The sequence below is a fragment of the Mesoplodon densirostris genome, chromosome 12, assembly GCF_025265405.1.
Source record: "Mesoplodon densirostris isolate mMesDen1 chromosome 12, mMesDen1 primary haplotype, whole genome shotgun sequence".
Classification (NCBI taxonomy): domain Eukaryota; kingdom Metazoa; phylum Chordata; class Mammalia; order Artiodactyla; family Ziphiidae; genus Mesoplodon; species Mesoplodon densirostris.
The window spans coordinates 80,193,861-80,214,883 of record NC_082672.1 but is presented as its reverse complement, the minus strand read 5'-3'; the positions used below and the strand labels follow the sequence as shown (position 1 = coordinate 80,214,883).

The 21,023-nt window shown below is 42.8% G+C and overlaps 1 protein-coding gene across 2 annotated transcripts; it reads right to left on the bottom strand.

Annotated features, from left to right (window-relative positions):
• Positions 1-6,876: 6,876 nt before the first annotated feature.
• On the bottom strand, positions 6,877-20,654 carry OGFRL1 (opioid growth factor receptor like 1). 2 transcript variants are annotated; one of them, XM_060114709.1, is made up of 7 exons: positions 20,359-20,654; positions 15,739-15,825; positions 15,512-15,593; positions 12,707-12,785; positions 12,551-12,617; positions 12,301-12,446; positions 6,877-8,271 (listed from the first exon to the last, which is right to left on the bottom strand). In XM_060114709.1, exons 1-7 carry the CDS (start codon positions 20,587-20,589, stop codon positions 7,605-7,607), a joined length of 1,359 nt encoding a protein of 452 aa, XP_059970692.1. In that variant the 5' UTR covers positions 20,590-20,654; the 3' UTR covers positions 6,877-7,604. The 2 variants fall into 2 exon arrangements, with proteins under 2 accessions (XP_059970692.1, XP_059970693.1); XM_060114710.1 differs by having other exon boundaries at positions 15,512-15,590.
• Between the last annotated feature and the right edge of the window lie 369 nt (positions 20,655-21,023).

The following is a 21,023-nucleotide window of genomic DNA, read 5'->3' as shown; positions in this document are numbered from 1 at the left end:
GCTGAGAGTAGAACAAACAAGCTATTTCAATCACAACAAAATTTGTTACACACCATTTGAGAAGAACGTATTTGTATATTCCTCGGTGGCGCTGGACATACATTAAGGTTATAAAAACAGTGGAATGCTAACTATTATAGCAAAATGAATAAACCCAGCCTTCCTTAGTAAAGTCAGATCCACGCTGGCTCTCTCATATCTCTTGTGAATAACCTACTTTTAAAACGCTCTTCCAATTAATCCCACATATTCACTGGGATAATCCCAAGGGCAGGATCATCCTTACATGTTCCCTGAAATCAGCCCAACTCCTTAGTCAGTCACAATCACGGAGCCTAAACTCGCCCACGAGAGGCCACCCTGGCCGTTGACACTTTTCTCCAGGCTGGGATTTCCTGCCACCCCTGGAACACCAGCTGGCCTTCTCTGCATCCACTTGAGGCTTAAAATAAGGAACGTGTTTTAAATCTCTTCTGCGAACTGTCTCCCGTATTATTTAGATTTTACATTCTTAAAGAAATGTAGACTCAGTCCTGCTTTTTTCACTGTACTGAGAATCTCCATCTTTTTCAGATCTTAGGTTGCCTTCTGACATTTGACCTTAGGGGAAAAGCAAACATCTCTATTTTCTGTTACCAGAATGTGTCCGTTCTTCCCTTAGGACGATAATGGCTTGTGTGCGTTGCTCTCTCCCTAAACAGCTCACCCCAAAGGCTGCAGTTAAAATCATGCTTGCTCGCCACCATGGCTGTGGTTTGTTCCCTCTCTCTCTCTGAGTTTCTCAATTATGCACAATGGGATTTCATTCTGACTCTTACTAGTTTGTTCTTAGTTCTTTCATATGCTCTTTTCCCGCCTCTACAGGTCAGTGCAGGCAAGCTCCAACGTGATGCTTTTCCTCACCTTCATCCCCGCTGTCCTGTGGCATCTCGAGCAACATCCTCAATTGCATCTCACAGCTGCATTTTTCTTAATCAAAAAATTGTTGTTAGAAGACTAGCTCTATTAAGTGAAAAAAAAATCTGTCCCCTCATGAGTTATTCATTTTCAGTCATCTATATTAAATATACTTTTAAAACTTTGCATTAGAGAAAAGTGAAAAAAAGAGAGAACAGTATAAACATCCAGGTACTTACACGTGTGATCTGCCCTCCAAAATCTCCCGACAAAAATAACTGCCTGTGTAAATAAGATTTCACTCTTCAAAATATAGTATTTATTTTAGGGGATAAAAAGGAAATCATGTTGATCTCATACCATAACCATAAAAAAAGTCTAATCATAGAAAAGCAGCAAAGTCATTTGTTCCAGCTCTTTAAAAACATTTTAATCATGCAAAATCAGCATAATGCTAAAATGTTAAGTAAGATGAAGTGGCTTTTGGTCGAGTTACAGGATGTATATTTGGCAATAGTTATTAAAAATAACAGAACTCTAAATATATAGTTTCAGAAACGATCTTTTTAAATACAGCAGTAAACAACAGACACTACTGCACTTTATACATTTTCTGGCATAACACTGCCATACAGTTACAGGATTATAAAATAAGTGTTTCATAGTACCATACAGATCCAGAAACTGGTTACACTCCTACCACATACACATGGTATTGGTGTGCACAGACGTGCACGGCGTTCTGTAATTCATCCTGCAGGAGATGACAGAGCACAGAGAAGGCCCACGGCTGCTGGAGAGTCCGCGCTCGTGTAGGAAGGAAAGCACACATCTTCCTAAGAACCTACCCATTTTCCTGAAATACTCAAAATACAAAGGACACAATAGTTTCCCAGTTGGAACGGTGACTGGACCCGGTTAGCCGTCTATCTTCTTAGGTAACACGGAAGAAGAATATGTTCCCAAGTTCACTTGGGAAACAAGGAAACGACCTTCTTATAAAAAGGACAAAGAACAAAACGCTTGTCAAACCCCTGCTCTGGTTTGTTGCTCTTAACTGTGGTGCCACACGAGGAAGACGCCATCGCTCTGGCTGGCGCGGGGTAGACAGTCACATCGTTAGAAACAGCCTAGCGCGGGACCTCCTTCCCGTCTCTGCAGCCACTGCCTCCACTTCACTTCCTGTCAGTAGAACCACGGGCAGAGCAATTAAACCTGGTGGCGGATCATGTGATTATTTCTCTCAGTCTGTGACAGGTTTCCATCTACTGTGGAGTAAGCCGAATCCAGGCTGCAAATGAGAGCATGAATGGGATCGCTTCCCATTCACACCAGTCCGGATCTCCCTGGCACGGATAACACCGAGCACGTTCCCACCGCAAAACTTCTGTGGATCATGCTCGTCTATTCCTCATTCCAGTAAATTCTGGCACTCCACAAACCTACAGTCAGTTACATCTTTATGTCTATAGTGAGTTTCTAGTTACGGTTTCTAATTTTTTGTTTCGATTGTTATTTTCCTCTTCTCCACACGAAACTAAACCCACCAGCACTGAAAAAGGTGTTCATTTGACCAATGAGTGCAGACCTTGGACACTTCTTAGGACCAAAGTTTATTACACAACGAATCTCTCTAGTTAATGTAACTGTTCCACAAACTCCATTATAATTTAAAAACAAAAATATGATAAACTTTATAGTTTCAACATATTTTTCATATTAAAATATATAAGGTTTCTGATTTTTCTAAAAAAGGTCTCTCAGCATAACCAGTGAGCACTGGTTCCTTTTCCCTTTCACTTCGTCTTCACACTAACTCATTTTATGGAGAATTTTATATAGAGACCTCTGAAAGAACAACCCCAAATAATTTTTGATGGAAGATCAGAAGTTTTGAACCGGGGAAAGGGGTAGGCAGAACTGGTATTTCAATGTTTCCCGAGGTAGAAAGATTCAGCTGTAATTTACATAGCAGGTGTCCAACTGCTTACAATTTCCTAAACAACTACAAAATGGTGACGAATGAATTATAACAGGTACTCTATGAAAATTGATACCCAGTGAAATTGTGCATGAAGTCCAAGGTGGCCCACCTTCCTCAGAAGACAGCGATCACGGGGTCCGACACCCTCGTCATCCAGGGGAGGCCCCGGAGACCCCTCCTCCACTGGAGAGGATGCAGCTCAGGGTACGTGCCCCTTCACCAAGACACGCACTCTGGTTCTCAGCCACCTCCCCATCTCTGAACTCAACCTCCAGGCAGAGTTTGGGCCATAAAACGAAGCAGTTAATTGTATCCTCCACATAAACACTTTAATTCAAGGAAACAAACATATTAAGAAGTTATTTCCCACAAGTAACTAAAACAATACACTTCTCAACAGATGAGGGAAAAAGCAGAAGATGACAAAAAACATTCTCTCTAATCTAGGGAAAAAGCAAGAACAAGTACTGTTTAAATGTGTCTAATAAAACTACAGCATAAAAGTCCAAATTAATTTCAGATTCCTCCAACTATCTACTGGAATTAAACTTTTAAATCATTTCTCCAATAGAATTCCATTCTCTACATCCCTCTGTATCTAAAAGCAAAAGTAAAACACAGATTAATATTACTTGTAGTAACTGAGAGACGTTTACAATGAAAATTACAGGGTGTAGCAAAATTAGACAGAAGCATAAATAAATGTAACAATGAAGTTAATCTTTCTGCTGAAATATCTTACTTCTTTCGTCAAATGTAACACATTTTTGAACATTGTGGCTAGTACACTTCCTTTTGAACTGATGCTATTGATACAAATGGAAATGTCTCCAAAATGAAAAAGCACGAAAGTAAATTTCATTAAATTAACTGATCTTCATGGTTTGGAATGTTTCTTATGGCAAGATTTTATAATGGAGTAAAAATTTAAACTTCTGAATGAAAAGCATTCACATTAGTTAAGGCACATCTGGACACCCCAGGCATTCATATTTATAACTATATTATTATTATTAACTTCAGTAATAAGGAATTTCTAAAACATGGTCTGTCCCTAAGCACAGTCTGCTGGGTGGGATGGAACAGGCAAAGAGGCAGGGTGTACTCACTGTTACCCTAGAGATTACTCAACAAATATGCTCATGGAATAAACACTAAAGAATTCTAAATTGAAAGAAGTCAACCCTTTGTACACCCCTAATTTTCCAGATCCTACTGACCCAGGCCATCATTTTCTACAACGGCACCTACATTTGAAATGATTCTTGCTTGTGTAACTTCAGCTTACCTTACACTTAATGGATAGACCCCAAAGGAAAAAAAAGGGGGGGGGGGACTTTTTAAGTGGGAAACAAAACAGAAATCTTCAAAACTACTCCTATAACAAAGAGTCCCCACTCACCCCAAATAAACTTGAGAGACCCACAGATGCAATTACAATCAAGCAAGATCAAGAACGCCCTTCTTTTCTCAGGTTAGAAAATAAAGCTTTTAGAAGAGCCTCAATTATAGAAGACAAAAAAACTGGCTTGATTTAGTTACTCAGTAGATTATACACTCAACCATAACTCTACTATAAACTTGGGAAATTTAACTTTAAACAATTAAACAAATATTCTCTCTCCATCAGTTCTACCAATTTTTGACAACTTGATAAGGAAGTTTACTTTCTAAAATGATTTTTTAGAGAGTAACTTAAATGTAATACTGTACTAGAATATTTTTCCTTTTTCACCAGAGCATTCCTTCTGTCAGGTTAAAGTGTAAAAACTAGAAACAAAGTAGATAATTTTTAAACATAATCTTTATATTTTTAATACTTAGCAAAAAATCTCAGAACTTCTCTGGTAACTCCAGAGTCATAAATTTTGTTTTCTCCTTGAAACTGAAACAGGTTGTTTCTCAAAACTAAAATTCAAAGTAAAACTATACCAAATAATTTTTGAACTGAGAACTGGACCTGACTTAGAGAAAGCAGACATATTTTCAGTTCTGTCATGATTCTTGTCAGTTTCTTATGAGAATGTATAACGGTACAATACTCTTAATGTTATAAACTTTTTCTCTACAGAAATATATCTTGTCATTATATATCACTTTGCAGTATTTCAAAATATTTTCACATATGTCTCCTTTGGGATATGAAAGCACAAAATATTAGAAATATACTAGACTAACCAAGCGGTATAACATCTATTTGCCTGAAATGCAAATTAGTATTTTATCAATAGCCAATACTTAGTCTCTTCACAGTCCATGGTACAATGATAAGGTCTATATATTCACAAAAATTCAATAAAGTTTCTAGTTATTTGGCCATGCTCCACTGCGTTTTTATAACAGCTTCTTAGTAAGTTTCTGCAAGCACATGGTAGTTCTTAAAAATACAAAACATCACAGTCAAACCCAGAGGGTTGTTTCATGTCATAACACACACACCTAAAGACACACCTATAGATCTTATTTTAAAACTATTGATTGTACAGAGTATTCTTAATAGAAAAAAACTCTAGACGTTCATAATTTTCATCTGCAAAAGGAATGCCATCCTCTCACTTGTTTCCACTGAAGAATTCTCTCATAAGTTATTTACAGATTAAATGTAGGAATCATAATGTTTCATGTGAGTATGCATTTCAAAACAACATGGTAGAAAAAGGCCACTGTTTTAAGTGGAAGCCAGGCAGTTTTCCCTTGAGACTAAATATTCTCAAATTAAACAGTACAATCTAATCAAATCCCTAATTAGGAATATGCTAAAAGTTAAATTATTGAATGAAACATTTTTACTTCTAAGGGTTCTGATCTACTACTAAGTTTCTAAGTGATTTAGATTATATCCATTTCTTTTAGTATCTGTCCACTTATTAATATTTTAATATCTGGTCACAAAATGTTAACATTATGCACTTAGAAAGTGGTGTGAACACTTTATCATGTATGCAAAATTGGTAAGGTATTTCAAATGAATCATATTCCTACAATTCAGCCCAATGTGACAACCTACTCTCATGCCCTAAGCTGTAAAACTGTTTATTGAGCTCGATGGGGCCATTAGAAGGTCCATGTGGAAAAAAAAAAGAAATTGAAATGCAAAAGCAGAATTGTTTCCCCAAATCCTAATGCTCACTTCGCAAAACAGTAGAAAGCAAAAACTGTCATATTATGAGAAATGGTAGTGAAAAAATATTCTATATTTATTGGAATACAATATATAACACGAGCGTTACTAACATTCATATAAAATAAGTCAGATTTGAGCAACAACGATGTTTCACGTAAACTTCAAGGCAATGAAACCCTTCTAAAGCATACTAGTTGTGTGTTTATTTTCTAGAAACCCTCTGCTAAAAATCCTCTGGTCAATAAAGGTAACAGAAGATGACATAATGTGATTTAAAAATAGGACATAGTAAAAATTCTCTGAGGGTTAAAGTGAATAGAACTTCCCTTAAGAGCCTAAGAAACACACAAAAGCCAATTCCTTTCTAAATGAAATGAAGTGAAAAAAATTTTTTTCTGTGAATTGTTTTCACTATATTTGTACGTATGCTCTGAAGTTCTCACCACAGTGTTTGATTGCTTTCAAATGTGTAATAATTAGTAATTATAGTATAAGCAAGAAAGTTATTTGCTCTTACCCGATATTAACACATTCAGTGCTTACTAAAACTGAATATATGGGATGTCCAGTCTGTTCTCAGTTTCGAGCTTTGACAACTTACAGATGCAGCAGATTATATTTTTTCTAAAGATACACTGTGGACTAAGCCATATTAATGTCATAGTCCACATAACACTGAGATATTCATGGTTTTAGGGACCACTGCCTTGTTGCCAGTGCCAGATGCATGCCTTTTGAAAACGAATAATTTCCTTTCTTTTTAATTCTTTAGTCATTTGCATTCAGAAACAAGCACCAAATTTGTACAGAACAGCCATAGAAGGCAAAATTCTCTTCTTGGACTGTTGCATCAACATTTGTTTTTAAGCACTTAACACAGAAAACCATTTTTATTATTTTAAACAAAGCAAATTCTTGAAATAATACAGCCGACAGTCCCCTCTATGCCACGTAAATGTCACTGTAGTAGATCATCCGAATGTACACTAGAAATGCACGTGCCAGCCGACACAGGTGGCCAATGAGGGAGAGAATGGAGAGGGGAAGAGGAAAAACAGCAGGACCGGCAAACGGGGAGGGGCAGGTATATCTCCCCAGGAACATCCATCCCACTTACCAGAAACTAAAAATAAGCATGCTGAGGTGCTGTAATGAGAAAACGCCCAATTTCTTCCGAATACATCTGAGAAGACCAAATTCTTTCTTGCAGCTTAAAAAAAAAGGAATCCATAAATCAGGCAAAGGGGTGGCAACCTCATGAAATGATCCTCTTGATCTTCTTCATGTAGAGTGGAGTCTCTCCAAAGAACGTATCTGCTATATCAAAGACTACATGATTATTTCCAGATACATTGAAAATAATTTAAAAGTAATTGTTGTGTACAGGATTCGAAAACTCACATCCCCAAAGTGTTACAGAATACATTCATTAATTGGGTCCTGTCTTCAGACTTCCGGTTAAATATTAAATTCATTGTCATCCAAAAGCAAAACCAAGTGACAACTAAGTGCTTACAACAGAGATCACCAACAGCCGGCTACCCTCCGAAACGTGGCCTCTGTTCCTCACCCACACGGGTTTGTGGGCTTCCTGATAATTCACTGTAATAGTGCGTCATCGTGGGAACCTGTTTCTCCGGGACTTTCACAGTCCTTGTTATGGCTTTCACGCTCTTCATCTTTTTCAGAGGGAGACACACTCTCCTTTTTCTCCAGCGCGTGAGCAATTGTCTCTTCTGGTTGAGGACTGGAATTGTCAGCATCACCCTCTCTCTCTGGGTCTCCTGGCCTGGCAGCCTCACTGCCGGCCTCTGAGCTAGGCCAGTCTGTCTCCTCCCCCGGCTCCCTAGGGGCCACTTTTTTGTCTTCGGCAGCTTTGCTACTTACACGCGCAGCTGCAGAGGGATTTTTGGAGTCCTTGGGTTTTTTGTGCAGAGACGTCTGGCTGTGGTGCCCCGAGGTGGGCGGGGCGGGGGTCTTCGGGGCTTTGCTGCCCTCGGGCTGTTCCCTCCTGGGTGGTCCCCAGATAAAGTTCTCCGAGGGCGTGTAATGTTTCTGGGCGAACCGCAGAAGTCTTCTTCTTTCCCTTCGGTCTCTAATTGTGTACACGAAATACTCCAGTGCGCTCTGTTTAATATTGGGGATGGTATTTTCCACAAGAGCCTCATGAAGAATAAGTTTTACAAGAGGAGATTTAAAACTTTCATATCCAAGCTCGCCGAGGCTTTTCAGAATACGGGTGATCCTTAAATAGTTGTGCTGAGACCTGGAAGAGGATTGAATACAACGAAGGAGGAAAATTAGGTGGCGGAAAGCAGGGGCATAAAAACCACTGGGAAACTACTTCTGATGGAAGCGTAAGGTGGGAAAACATGCCTTGTAATGACTTTGCTAAAAGTCGGAGTAGACACCGCTAAGAAGAATAAAACAGAAGATGTGAAACCCCTGTACCTCAGCGTAATGCCAATCTATGTAAAACTCCAACGCATAAAATAAATTCGCCTTTTCCCTTTAGTTCTTCGTACTTGAAAAACATTTAGATTTTAAATGTATTCCCACGGATGTCGAATTGCTGTTTGTTTGTTTAATACACTGAGGATGACTATCTACTACACAAATGTATCGTACCTGTCACAGGTAAGCAGTGCTGAGCATTGGTTCCCAGCCAAATGTACGACTTACAGGGTCAGCGGGCCAGCAGAACCCGCCGTATCAACCAACTCAGAAGGAAAGCAGCAGAAACCATTCTACCTTGCTAGAACAATTCTGACAAAGGAGGCAGAACTGACGTATTTAGCAAAGAGTGTAGGCTTTGGAGTCAGAACTGAATTCACACCCTAGCTGTGCCACCAACAGCTACGTGAAATCATGGTACCTCTAAGGCTCAAGTACCCTCATCTGTAACGTGGGGAAAAGGGCCCACACCTCACTGCACTTGTAAGCATCAAATTAGCTGACATATATGCCGAGCATGTGGAACTCAATAGATTTCAGACACTATTTAACATCAATATAATTGTTGGTATTGGTATTATTCAGGTTTGGTACTAAGGTCTACCATAGGTGTACCTATCCCACCTTAATCACCTCATTCTCTTCCGTCTGTGGCCTCTCTCTCACCTCCTCTTTCCCTATCACAGAATTTAAAATTTTGCTTCTAAGGGCATTGACTGCAAAGACTCCTCTTTCCCCAGATTGCACTAACATCTTTCTTTTTTTGTCCCAAAACTAAAGCCATTAGCAGATGAAAACTTTCCAAACCTATTTTGTCACGATTCATAATCTTGCCCCCCTACTTCACTCAGCCCAAGAGTTGCTTTATTACAAATACCTGGCTGCATCCTAAGGGAACCTTCAGGTCCGTGTATTGATCATGTATGTCATCAACAGCCTGGGTTAGTTGCTCACCCAATATTGCACCACTTATTCCTCACTTCCCCAAACCTGTCTATACCTCAGACACTGAACTTTAGACAAGCATCGCATACACCTGCCTCAGCTTCCACAAGTGCTTGCTATTCACTTAGGAATAACTAGCAAGTTATTTGGGAAGCATGGAGAAGGATACTGAATTAGTTGAGGGATGGAAGTGTGTGGTTCCATGGCCTTATATTTTAAGAAGAGAGTTAGTTTGGACAAAACTAAACCCTTAATGATGTGGGCTCCCCAGACACTAGAAATGACAAGTCCAGCAGTTTTCATTATCTCCAGCCTTCTGGGTGTTTACCAAAATAGTGTTCTCTTACTGTTCGACTCTTTGAAGGCCAAAGGGTACAACATAGCACAGATACATTTCAGTTTTATGAATCTGTATTTTTTAATAGTTAGGAAGTACCAGTCTTTTGAGACAATACAAATTTGAGTGAATTTAAGACAATGTTTTTATCAGCAAGACTGATCCAATGTAGAGTTTGCATACTCTAAAAACTTGGTGGTAAAATCCCAACATCTGCTTCATAAGTCTATGAGAAAGAGAGAGATGGAGAAGTGGAAGAATGTTTTCCTTTAAAAATCCCAAAGAAGAGTTACACTACACAACAAAATTTACTATATTTGCAAGCAGCTCAATCTCACATATCCAGTCCAGGATGAATGACCAAGATAAAATGTCTGTGCACACGTATCTGTATCAACACGTTCTCCAATTAAAAAGTTTACATAAAGAAGAAAAGGACAAACACTTGGGTTAAAGAGAATGAAGATCAGGATTATAGACAAAATCATACAAGAAAGAAATGGGGTGTTTCAGTATGATTTGAAATAAATGTCACAAAGAAATACAAAAACAACCCCCCACTCTCCTAGAGTTGTGAGTAGACTTTGGGGTCACGTAGCAGATAAAAAGAGAGAAGCTGGGTTTCCAGACAGCGGTAAGGGTAGTAAGAAGGGCTGAAGCTGTCAGGAAGAGCAGGTTAGCGAGGAAAGGACACACAGAAGCCAAGAACCAGGAGACAGAAAGTAAAAGTGAGAGTAGATTCCAGGGTCTAAAATACAGCTCCGTAATCCAAGGTGATTACAAATAAAACTGGAGATCCATCTTAGTGGTTGGTCTATACATCTGCACTCTCGTGTCTGAAAATGTTTTACCTCTTTTAGTCATGGTCACTTGTTCACTAAACTTTATTTCACTTGATTTTCATTCAATATTTTTTATCCGCTAGGCTACGATAAATGTATTGAGTTCCCTGCTTACTGTGAAAAATTCAAGATGTCATACAGATTAAAACACAAATAAAAGCCGTAAGCAATACCCACGGAAAGGAAAAATGATGGTGAAAAGAAAGGGAGCAGCATGGGGCAGTAGGGGTCAGGTTCCCCTCCCTGCGCCAATCTAGGACATCACTCAACGACAGCCTTCAGAAGGGCGGCTTCCAGCTACTAATTTGAGGATCTGACAATAAAACCCCAAGGAGGATTTAGGCAGACAAACCTGTTTTGTTCCTCATTATTCATTCAACAAACATTTACTAAGTATGACTGCTATTCCGACCAAAACAAAACCAGGTGGAGATTCTCTAAAACGATAGTCGTGGGTACATGGAAGATGAGATGCTACCAGATCCTCTTCAAAGGCTGCCTTCTGCCGTCCTTCATGTCGACAGGCTACTTGCACACAGCTTTCTGTGACAGTCTGACATAAGTGCTTAGAAACTCTGTCTGGAGATAGCTACCTGCATTGCTTAGGCAGAGGCATATATACTTCTGCTATAAGCGCTCTACAGAAATCAAAGTGAACTTGAGGTATGAGTTAATGGGTCTTCTGGTCAAGATCATAAAGCTTTATGCCCATATCCTGCATGTTTTAGTGCAAGCTACCATTTTAACAGCGTTGATTATAACTAATAAAGTAAATGGAAGGCTTAAACATTAATACTATACTCATACTCATTTTACACAAGCAAGATAAAAGTTCTAGGAAAACGCAAAAAATTTAGTTAAGCAATGCAAAAAATTCTGTTTGGGGCAAAGAAAAATTTCTTAGGTTAGTTTTAATTTTTTTTCTCTTAGTACTTGCCCAGTTCAGCTAATTACAATGTGTTAAAAATGTTTAAAGTTGGTTTTATAGTCCAGTGCTCAAAAGTCACCCTATAATTAAAAAGAAAAAAAAGCCAGTTTGCATGCAAAGAAAATAATAATAAAAAAACCCAACTTTGGGCATAAGTGTTAATGAAAATTATAAATATTCAAGCAAAAGAATATAGCAAATCAATTCCAAATAAACTGGTAAAATTTTCTTCCAGGTGTTTGGCTTTATTAACCAAAAATGGGCTTCTGGTTTTGATCTAAATGGCGAAGATTCTAATTTTCCCTCTTCCTTAGTAACATGTATGAGTACCTGTCAGTCTTATGAAATGATTTTTATATGTCATAGGCTTAATTCATGGATTTAATCTAAGAAGGCACTGTGCCCGAGGAGCGTGCTGAGCTACCAGAATCTCACAACCTAGGGGATGGGTCTGGAAAAGTGTACACAAACAACAACCGCGAAGGCCAAGCAACGTGGTGTAAAGAGGGAGCGAAGCCACACTTGGCTGGTGGCAAAGGAGATGCTTCAGGAAGAAACGGCTCTGAAACGGGGCCGCCGCGTTTCTACCTGGAATGTCATTCTTTTTTGGCTGCTGCTTTGTTTTGCTTTAGAATACAGAACAGGAATAAAATGCATTTCAGACGAGCTTTTGAATTCAAATTCCTGAGTCCATCTGTAGCTTGTTCTATGAGCCATAGAGAACTCCAACCCGGGGAAAACACCACGCCAGCCCGGGTCGCACTGCTCGCACTGCGGGGCTTTACTTACTCGTTCAGGTGCTGAAACCTTTCCTGCCAGTTTACAGCCCGAGCAACATTTCCAGTTTTATCTATCAGTTTTATTCCAAAAAATTCCAACATCATTTTATAAGCCAAGAGGAATCTTCTAATTGCCTCTTTTGTTTTCTTGAATTCCTAATGAAAAACGAAAAGTCAGCTGGGTGACTCGGACTTACCAGGGCCATCAAATGGCAATATTATTTGGCTAATTCATACCGAATGAAGTGAGCTTGCCTTACCTCAATTTCATACGTAGTTAGTTCTTTAGCATAAAAGTTCAAGCCTTGTTCTCTCAGGGGGAAAAGCCTATGTTTTAGAAAAATAATATTTTTATATTAATGTTGCCTGGGAGACACACATGATGAAACAAGTGCGAGAGAGAGCACACGACTGACCATTGGATGTAGGTGTGGCTGTATTCCAGCTTCTCGTAATCTCCTTTCCACTTACTGAGAACTTCTTCAATGTAAACACCTAAAGAGTAAAGATTTAGAACACGAACCAGACGTGTAAAACATTGTTGGAGGCATTTTAAGACTGAATCGCTTAAGCCTTATGTTAAAACTTAACAACAGCACACAACAACAATGCTTTTGTAAGATGAATACCCTATGCCATATACTCGTTATGTAACAAGTCTAATTCTAAAAAAAAATTTATGGCACCTCAGATGGGAGAAAGCGCTATTGGACAGTTACTCTAAAGCAGAGGCTGGCAACCTATGGCCTGCCATTTGTTTTATAAATAAAGCTTTATTGGAACACAGCCAGGCACACCCATTCACGTATTTTCTATCATAACAGGGGAGTTGAGTAGTTGCAACAGAGATTGCGTGGCCCGCAAAGCTGAGGATATTTACTCTCTGGCTCTGTACAGAGAAAGTTGGCCAACGCTTGCCCTGGAGGGCCACAGAGTTCTTGAAATACTAGATCAAATAAAAATGAAATGTATGCCAGGCAAAAAGAAAGGAAGGAGACAAAGATGGGAAGAAGAGAAAGGAGAGAAGCAGGGAAAAGGAGTAAAGGGAGGAGAGAAAAGGGAAAGGAAATGGTGGTGAGCGCCTCCTAGTGGCGGGGGCCGGGATTACACAGGGTGTAGCCAGCCCGCTGAATCCACCCAGCACTGTCTCAAACCAGCGTCACCAGCCCCACTTTACCACTGAGGACATGGTGTGATTTGCTCAGTCACACACTAACAAAACCAGGAGTAGAACACAGGTCTTTCTGGTTCTGAAACGTAAGCCCCCTTCTTCACCACATCCAGTTCTTCTCCTTAAGAACTTATCACGGCAAAATTCTCTGCTTCCCAAATCTGTCTAGTCACAACTGACTGTGCAGCCACTTAGTCAATTTTATAGGAAAAGACACAACAACCTAATATCTTACTAAACGTAACTCATCTCCTTCTCGTTTCCTCCAGAGATCACCAGTTTGTACTAGAGGTCCACACTCAGGGTTTTTGGTAAAAGGCTGTTTTTTAATCATCAGCATGTTGAAGCCATTTACCTCCATAATTTCCCATTTATTTCCCCTTCCATCTATCCCTCCTCCTACTTAACAAGTAACGTACATCGTTGCAGCCTTATGCTTACTGACAAGCGTGGGGTGTGTGTGTGTGTGTTCACACATACTGGGAAGGAAAGTGAGAGTTGATGTAATTTATATAATAAACTAGAATAACATTTTATGTGACCTTAACTAAAACTTCTGACCTCCACCGGTCTTATAAGATTTCCAAATAACATTTGTGATAAAGATTACAAAAAATTAATGCATTGCTTTAAGTTATTGCTCTAAATTACCACCTCAAAAATAAATTCACTGTTAGATACATAAAAATAATTTAATTAAATACTGTCATTATCTCTATGTTCAATGTTTTTAATATTTTGAAGGCATTCCTTTGGGAAAATGTTTTTAAATTCACATCACAGTCAAATTAGCTATCTATCATTGCATTTCTTCAAAGGTTTTCTTACTCCATGTCCTAAAAAACTAACTAATTTAATTAATACTATTTCAATTAGTAAATAAAGCAGTACATTTCTACCGTTAGTCAATACAACAGGGCATTTTTATCTAGAGGGCTCCTTCCAAAACAGGGCAGACTGCTGGGACGCCAGAAATCAAATGAAGATAAGGGGACCTGGCCATTGCAGCAATGTTCTTACATCTTAATTTCCAACTGGTGCGTCTGCCAGTGCACAAATATAAGGAATTCCTTAGATATTCTTCAGCCAGTTAGTTCATCAAAGAATGCAAGGTCCTGCCACTCGGAGAGCTTTGCAATCCATGACCCTCATTCCCTGACTCACGCTGCTGGGGATTTGGCTGGGTCTCCACTGAGAGTAAAGAGCAGCAGCCAGGGCCATCTGGTCACCTCACAGAGACAAGGGCTCTACGGACGGGGAGCAGCCAGCTTTCTGGTTTGACCTGGATAAAATGAGGACGCCCACCATGAACCACGGCCTGGTGCCTGGGTGAATTGTGCATATTACCACGGAGACTGCACCCTCTCACTAAAGGTTTAGGAAAGATCCTGGGAGGGCAACTGTAGAGTGTGGAGGAGGGCCAGTATATCTGACAGAGTTGCGTGGAGATCTACAGTGTCTGCAGTTCCCTCCCTGGGATGTTGAAACGCTGAACTGAGGCTGCTCTAGCTCCCTGACCTTGAACCTGAAAATCGACAGGAAAGATTATCCTAATAGTAAAACCACCTTTCAATATGTTCCAAAGATTTTCCGGGTTAGGCACGGTGAAAAGAACACCGAACTCTGGAGCTCAGATCTAAGTCTATGATCAAGTTTATGATCAAGTCGGTCATCAAGACCCAGCAATTTCATCTTTAAAATGATGAAACTGAATTTGATCTCCCTTATGGTTCCTTAATAATCTAATATTCTATGGTTCTCAAAAGCTCCTCTTTTCCTCTCACAAAAATGGCCCCCACTACCTTTCAGATAGTAGTCACCACTGTAAACAGGTGGTGGGAAGGACTGCTAATCCTCAAGTTACTCCCCCAGAATCTGCTGAGCAGATGCTCACAGCTCAAGGGTCTAGGACTCTGGGGACACAGTGGACGGCAGGGCAGAGTAAAGCCAGTCAATGAACAATGAATGCACTGACCATGGAATGAACAAAGAATGACTAGCGGTACTACTATTTAAAGTTGGTTTTTTACCAAGGTAGCGGATTACTCACCATCAGGCTTAAATGGAATTTTATTCTTATAAAAACGAAGATTGCTCAAGTCATTTTGATATCGGATATCTTTGAAGTTCTGCTAAAGGAAAAAATAAATCAATCTCCAGCATATGAACATATAAAAAAAGGCACAGGGACCTTCCTTGCACATTTGCTCACTGGCACCACAAAGTAACAAAAACAGAAGGGAAATATTTTAGAAAAAAAAAATTCTATAGTCTTACTGGGTACTGGTGTCGGTATTTGTACAAATCCCTCGCAGCATAAAAACTTCTCTTTGGTTTGGCAGATACTTCAGTGGAATCAGCCCCCTAAAATAAAAAATGAAATTCCATTTGCATGTTGAAGCAAGATAATTTCACCAAGAAGTTTCCAGAACAAACTTAAAATAATGAACATCCATAAAGAAAGCCTGAAAAGTATCAAGATGTCCAGATAAATGAAGATATTATAAATGTCCTCTTAATAATGCTTACTAGCAACATTTGTTGGCATTCTCGTTTCCTGAGTTGAAGCCAATAACATTTGCCCTAAGGTTTTTCACTAAATAAAAAACTTTATTATTCACCAAAAGCCTATAGAGGCCAAATGTTATGGATCGGTATCCAGTAGAAACGTTAAAACCTTAGAATCCTTAAAATGAATTCAAGACCTATATTTTACCAGAGGTTACACAAGTGATACTTTGACCAAACTTATTTTAGAATACTTTACATAACACTAAAAAGAAAAGTGTTAAGATAATAAATCAATTCCTCAAAGAAAATTGTCATTAATTTTGCAATGTTTAGCTGTACTTGGAAGTCAAGTAATATTAATGCAAGGAAAGGGGGCTTTTAACACAAACTAAATAGCTTTCTAAATTCCACCCTTTACAGCACCATAACAAGTACACAAAGGTATGAATAACCTTCCATTAATTCAGTGATAATACAATGTGATTAAAGCTAGAAATTTTCAAATATATACACACAAAGCAATAAAAGCTCTCAATTGGAATGAACTTCACATTACATTGTAGTAACTTATATGTGGTAGTTTACTCACACTATTTAAATTCTAAACAAAACTCCTAGCCCCATGACATAATTTTGAAAATATAAGATACAGGTCAATATAATCAGTTCACATTCTCTAACTCTAGGTATCAATACTATTATAACGTGCAGGAACGTGCTTTGGGTCCAGTGTCACGCAGAAGGGCAACAAGACTGGTGACAATGATGAAACAGATGACAAAGTTTAGGTCTGAATATTCATTAAGAGCTTTGCCCCTACCCTCTTCTCCTCAGCCCCCGCCCCCACCTGTGCTGCCAGACTGGCATCCTCTAAGCAGTTTTCACACGTTTCTGAAGTGGCGTGATTCTCACTATTACTACAAGTACAGAGATAGTTATCAAACTCGCTGGTGTTCAATACAGGCTACTCTGTCACATTACATAAGCAAGGCAAAGCTTACGTTCTGGTCCTTGTCACACGTTTCAAAATAGCTCTGCCTAGCGGGTTTCTGAATCTATTTAGCCTGAGCTACAACCCCATGACTCATCATCCGACATGTGTACAGAAAGCACTTTTCCATGTACAAAGCACATATATCATTTCCTTTGATTCTTATAACACACCTGGCAGGCAGTTAGGAGTGCTTCCATCTTAGAAACAAGGTAACGCAGGCTCGTAGAATTTCACCAACACCCAGAGCCCAGCGACAGCGGGAGAATGAGAACCCCAGGCTCTGGGCTCCAAGTCTAACTAATTGGGTCTGAATCAGTTTCAGCTCCACCAAATGCGAAGGATCATTATAGAAACCGTGGTTTCATGTCAACAGCCCCAAACTGGGAGTCAGGACACTTGGGCTGAGTCTTCACTCTGCTGCTGCTTTGTGAGGCTTTTAACTGAATCCTAGCTTGATCATCTTTGAAGTGACGAGAATGACTCACACCCTGTCTATTTCCCAGGATGATCACGGGAACGCCCACCTCCTCCATCCTCTAAATGTGCCAACCTGCAGGCAGTGTCCCTGCTCCCCCCAACTTCCCGCTCCTTTGGTCTCTCTATCCCACCCGCTTTCACCTGCTCAGCCACCAATTTTCTTCCTTAACATATTATTCCTAGTTCCTGTGTCACCAAAATGTCCCTTTTTTTTTTTTTTTTTTTGCAGTACGCGGGCCTCTCACTGTTGTGACCTCTCCCGTCGCGGAGCACAGGCTCCGGACGCGCAGGCTCAGAGGCCATGGCTCACGGGCCCAGCCGCTCCGCGGCATGTGGGATCCTCCCGGACCGGGACACGAACCCGCGTCCCCTGCATCGCCAGGCGGACCCTCAACCACTGCGCCACCAGGGAAACCCTGTCCCTGTCTTCTGGGTCATTTCCTTCAGCAAACATGCTGTAGTATCTCTCATCCTAAAACAAACACACGCAAATTGGAACTGACCCAAACCCCATGTGAATGACAGATCCATGGCTCCGCTCCCTTTTACAGTAAAGCCTCACCGGAGAGTTGCCCAGAGTCCCCGGCTGTCTCCTCTTTTCCCATTTACCACCCCAACCAGGCTTTCGTCCTCCGCATTCCATCCACAACCAAACGACTCTTGTGAATGTCACCTAACAAATTTCCGTCTCACTGAGCATCCTTCTTGGTGCTCAACTCAGGCAACCTCCCAGCAGCGTGGGGCCAGCTAAGCCCTCTCCTTCCTGAAACACTGTCACCTGCCACAGATGCCCTGGTTTCCTTCCCATCTCATCGGTCGCCCCTGGTCAGCCTCATCTTCGGTTCCTCCTCCTCACGTGCTCTCAGTGGAGAGGTGCCCAGGGCTTGACCACACTTCTCACGGTCCTTGAAGACCCCGTATCTTCCCAGGACTTTAAATACCTCCATTCTTTTTTTTTTTTTTTTTTGCGGTACGCGGGCCTCTCACTGTTGTGGCCTCTCCCGTTGCGGAGCACAGGCTCCGGATGTGCAGGCTCAGCGGCCATGGCTCACGGGCCCAGCCGCTCCGCGGCATGTGGGATCCTCCCGGACCGGGGCACGAACCCGTGTCCCCTACATCGGCAGGCGGACTCTCAACCACTGAGCCACCAGGGAAGCCCTAAATACATCCACTCTTACATGCTGATGACTCCAGTCCTGGACTGAGGCTCCACTTGTAATTAACTACTCACCAACTCCACTTGGATGTCTCATATTAAACCCAAGAGCATTCTTCACTTAACCTCGGATGCTGCTTTCCCCCTAGACTTCCCCATCTCAGTGAATGGCACTGTCGTTTGTCAGCTATTCAGTTGGACTAGGAATACAGCACTGGAGCTGGTAAGAAGTAGTCAGTCTGGGACAGACTTTAAAGTTCGCTCCAGTAGTTCTTGCAAATGACTGTGGGGTGTAGGGAATAGATGAGGTGGACAGTCAAAAGCAGCATTAAAAAGTAGAAGTTACATGGTGATACTGAGAAGACAAATTAATCATTCAAGGGGAAAAGGAAGGGTTGGTGCCATTTACCATTTACTGGGCTTGCAATTAACTGACTGAAACATTAATTATAAAACTGCTTTATATAGATGGACCAGGTTAGTTGGACTGAACCTGAGCGGGTGTTTTTTGACATCCCAAACTTCTTCAGAAGGTTTCTTCATTTGGAGACAAGTGGAAGAGAAGAACACTGGAATACAGTGTCTCATACTTCCCTGAGGTTGAGTTCCCGAGGCAAGATGACCCAGCAGCAAGGGGCAGAGTGACATTCACGACTCCAGCACGTCAGAAGTTCTGATGCTGGTGACAGGCATACTTGGGTTTGCACCTCTCTCTCCCTGGATGATCTTGGGCAAGCTTCTCCTAAGCCTCAGTTTTCTCTAAAGTGGGGACTCAAAACAGCAACTCCCACCGGACCCCACCCCTGAAACTGCAGTTGATGGAAATGACCTGGATAGCATAGAGCCTGCACTAAGACTGTTTCCTCCCGACCCAAAAAGAGGTGATCGTCAAGATGTAGAAGGCAGCCTTCCTATAAAATATACCGCTGATTCCTCTCCTCAACCCAAGAGCCCGTGGTTACATCAGATTTGGGGCTCCACTTCCCGCCCTCATCCCCCCATGGCTGATGGGAAGGAGGGCCTGACCCGGGACCACCAGCCTGTCAGAGCTCCGCCAGGCGCACTTCTTCAGAGGCTTGGCCACGCAGCTCCTCCTTTTGAAGTTTTCTGGATTATTTTCAGTCCATCAGAGGTTAAAAGGGATATTTATCTCCTTACTAAACCCTCCTCCGAATTGTAGTGGGCAAATGACTTCAGCACAGCTGGGTCAACAAGTCTTCTGGGTGAAACAGGAATTTTGAAGCGTGCCCTGAACTCCTGGGTTGGAAAGCCTGACTTGGAATAGGAACCCTGGTGTTTTAACGTCGGATGGGGACTCCTGCCATAGGGAGACGGCTCGCTGCTCCATCGCAGTCCCACCTCATTCCGGGTTTTTTGTTTTTTTGTTTTTTGTTTTTAACCAATAACACGCACTAGATGGGTTTTCACAATCCTCTGTTCTGAGGCAGGTTCCTCCCACCCCGCCTTCCATCACCCGTCTGCGGAGGCAGAGAAGACACCCCTCCAAGTTGGGTTCTGCCCGGAGGGGCCGCCTCGTCGTGCCCGCGCTCAGGCCCCAGGCCGGCAGCTGACGGCCCGGGGCGACCTCCGCGTGCAGGCCTGGGTCCCGGGGCAGCGGGACGGCGCGGGGAGGACAAGCCGCCCCGCTCAGCCCCCGCCCAGCCCCCGCCCAGGCCCCGCGCGCGGGAGTCGCCCGGGGCCGCCCCCTTCCCGGCGGCGTCCCCCCCCATCCCGGCCCGAGGCCCCCCCGGCCGCGTACCTGCTCGGCGCCCGCCGCCTCGGCGTCCCGATCGGGCGCGGGGCTGGCGCGGGGCCGGCCGCCGGCTCGCTCCGGGGTCTCCGGGGGCTGCGCGGGCTCCCGCCCCGGGCCCTCGCCGCCGCCCGGACCCGGTTCCTCGGGCTCGGGCTCCGAGTCCGTCTGCCAGGTGGAGTCGCAGTCCTCCACGGTGGTGGGCTCGCGCACGCCGACCCCGCCGAGCAGGTTGCCCATCGGAGAGGCGGGGGCGGGCGGGCGCGGGGCTCCGGGCTCCGGCTGCGGCGGCGCTAGGGCCCGGGCAGGGCCGCGGCCAGGGCGCTGGGCGGCACCTCGGCGCCCAGCCCGCTCTGCCTGCGCGCGGCGAGCGGCGGGCGCAGGGCGGGGAGGAGCCCGCGGCCCCGGGACCGCCGCCCGCGCCCGAGCCCGCCCATCGCTCCCGCCTCCCCGGCCCCGCGCGCCGCGCCCGCCGCTCTGCCCCCCGGAAGGCCCGCCTCCCTCGGCCTCGGACGTGCCCGGGGGGCGGATCGGGGTCCGAGGAGGCGTCGCCGTCTGCGGGAGAGTCCCGTCCACATCCCGCCCCCTCTCCCGGCTGGTCCGGGAGGAAGACGGATTGGCCACGGCAGAAGACAAAGCTGGTGGTGACCGGGCAGCACATCAATAGAAACCCC

Excerpts from the sequence above, each read along its gene's own strand:
- OGFRL1 (XM_060114709.1), bottom strand. The coding sequence starts at position 20,589 with ATGGGCAACCTGCTCGGCGGGGTCGGCGTGCGCGAGCCCACCACCGTG. Across the intron at positions 15,594-15,738 it reads AATACCGACACCAGTACCCA|CAGAACTTCAAAGATATCCG; the intron begins GTAAGACTATAG and ends TTTTTCCTTTAG. Across the intron at positions 8,272-12,300 it reads AGGTTTCAGCACCTGAACGA|GTCTCAGCACAACTATTTAA; the intron begins GTAAGTAAAGCC and ends ATCCTCTTCCAG.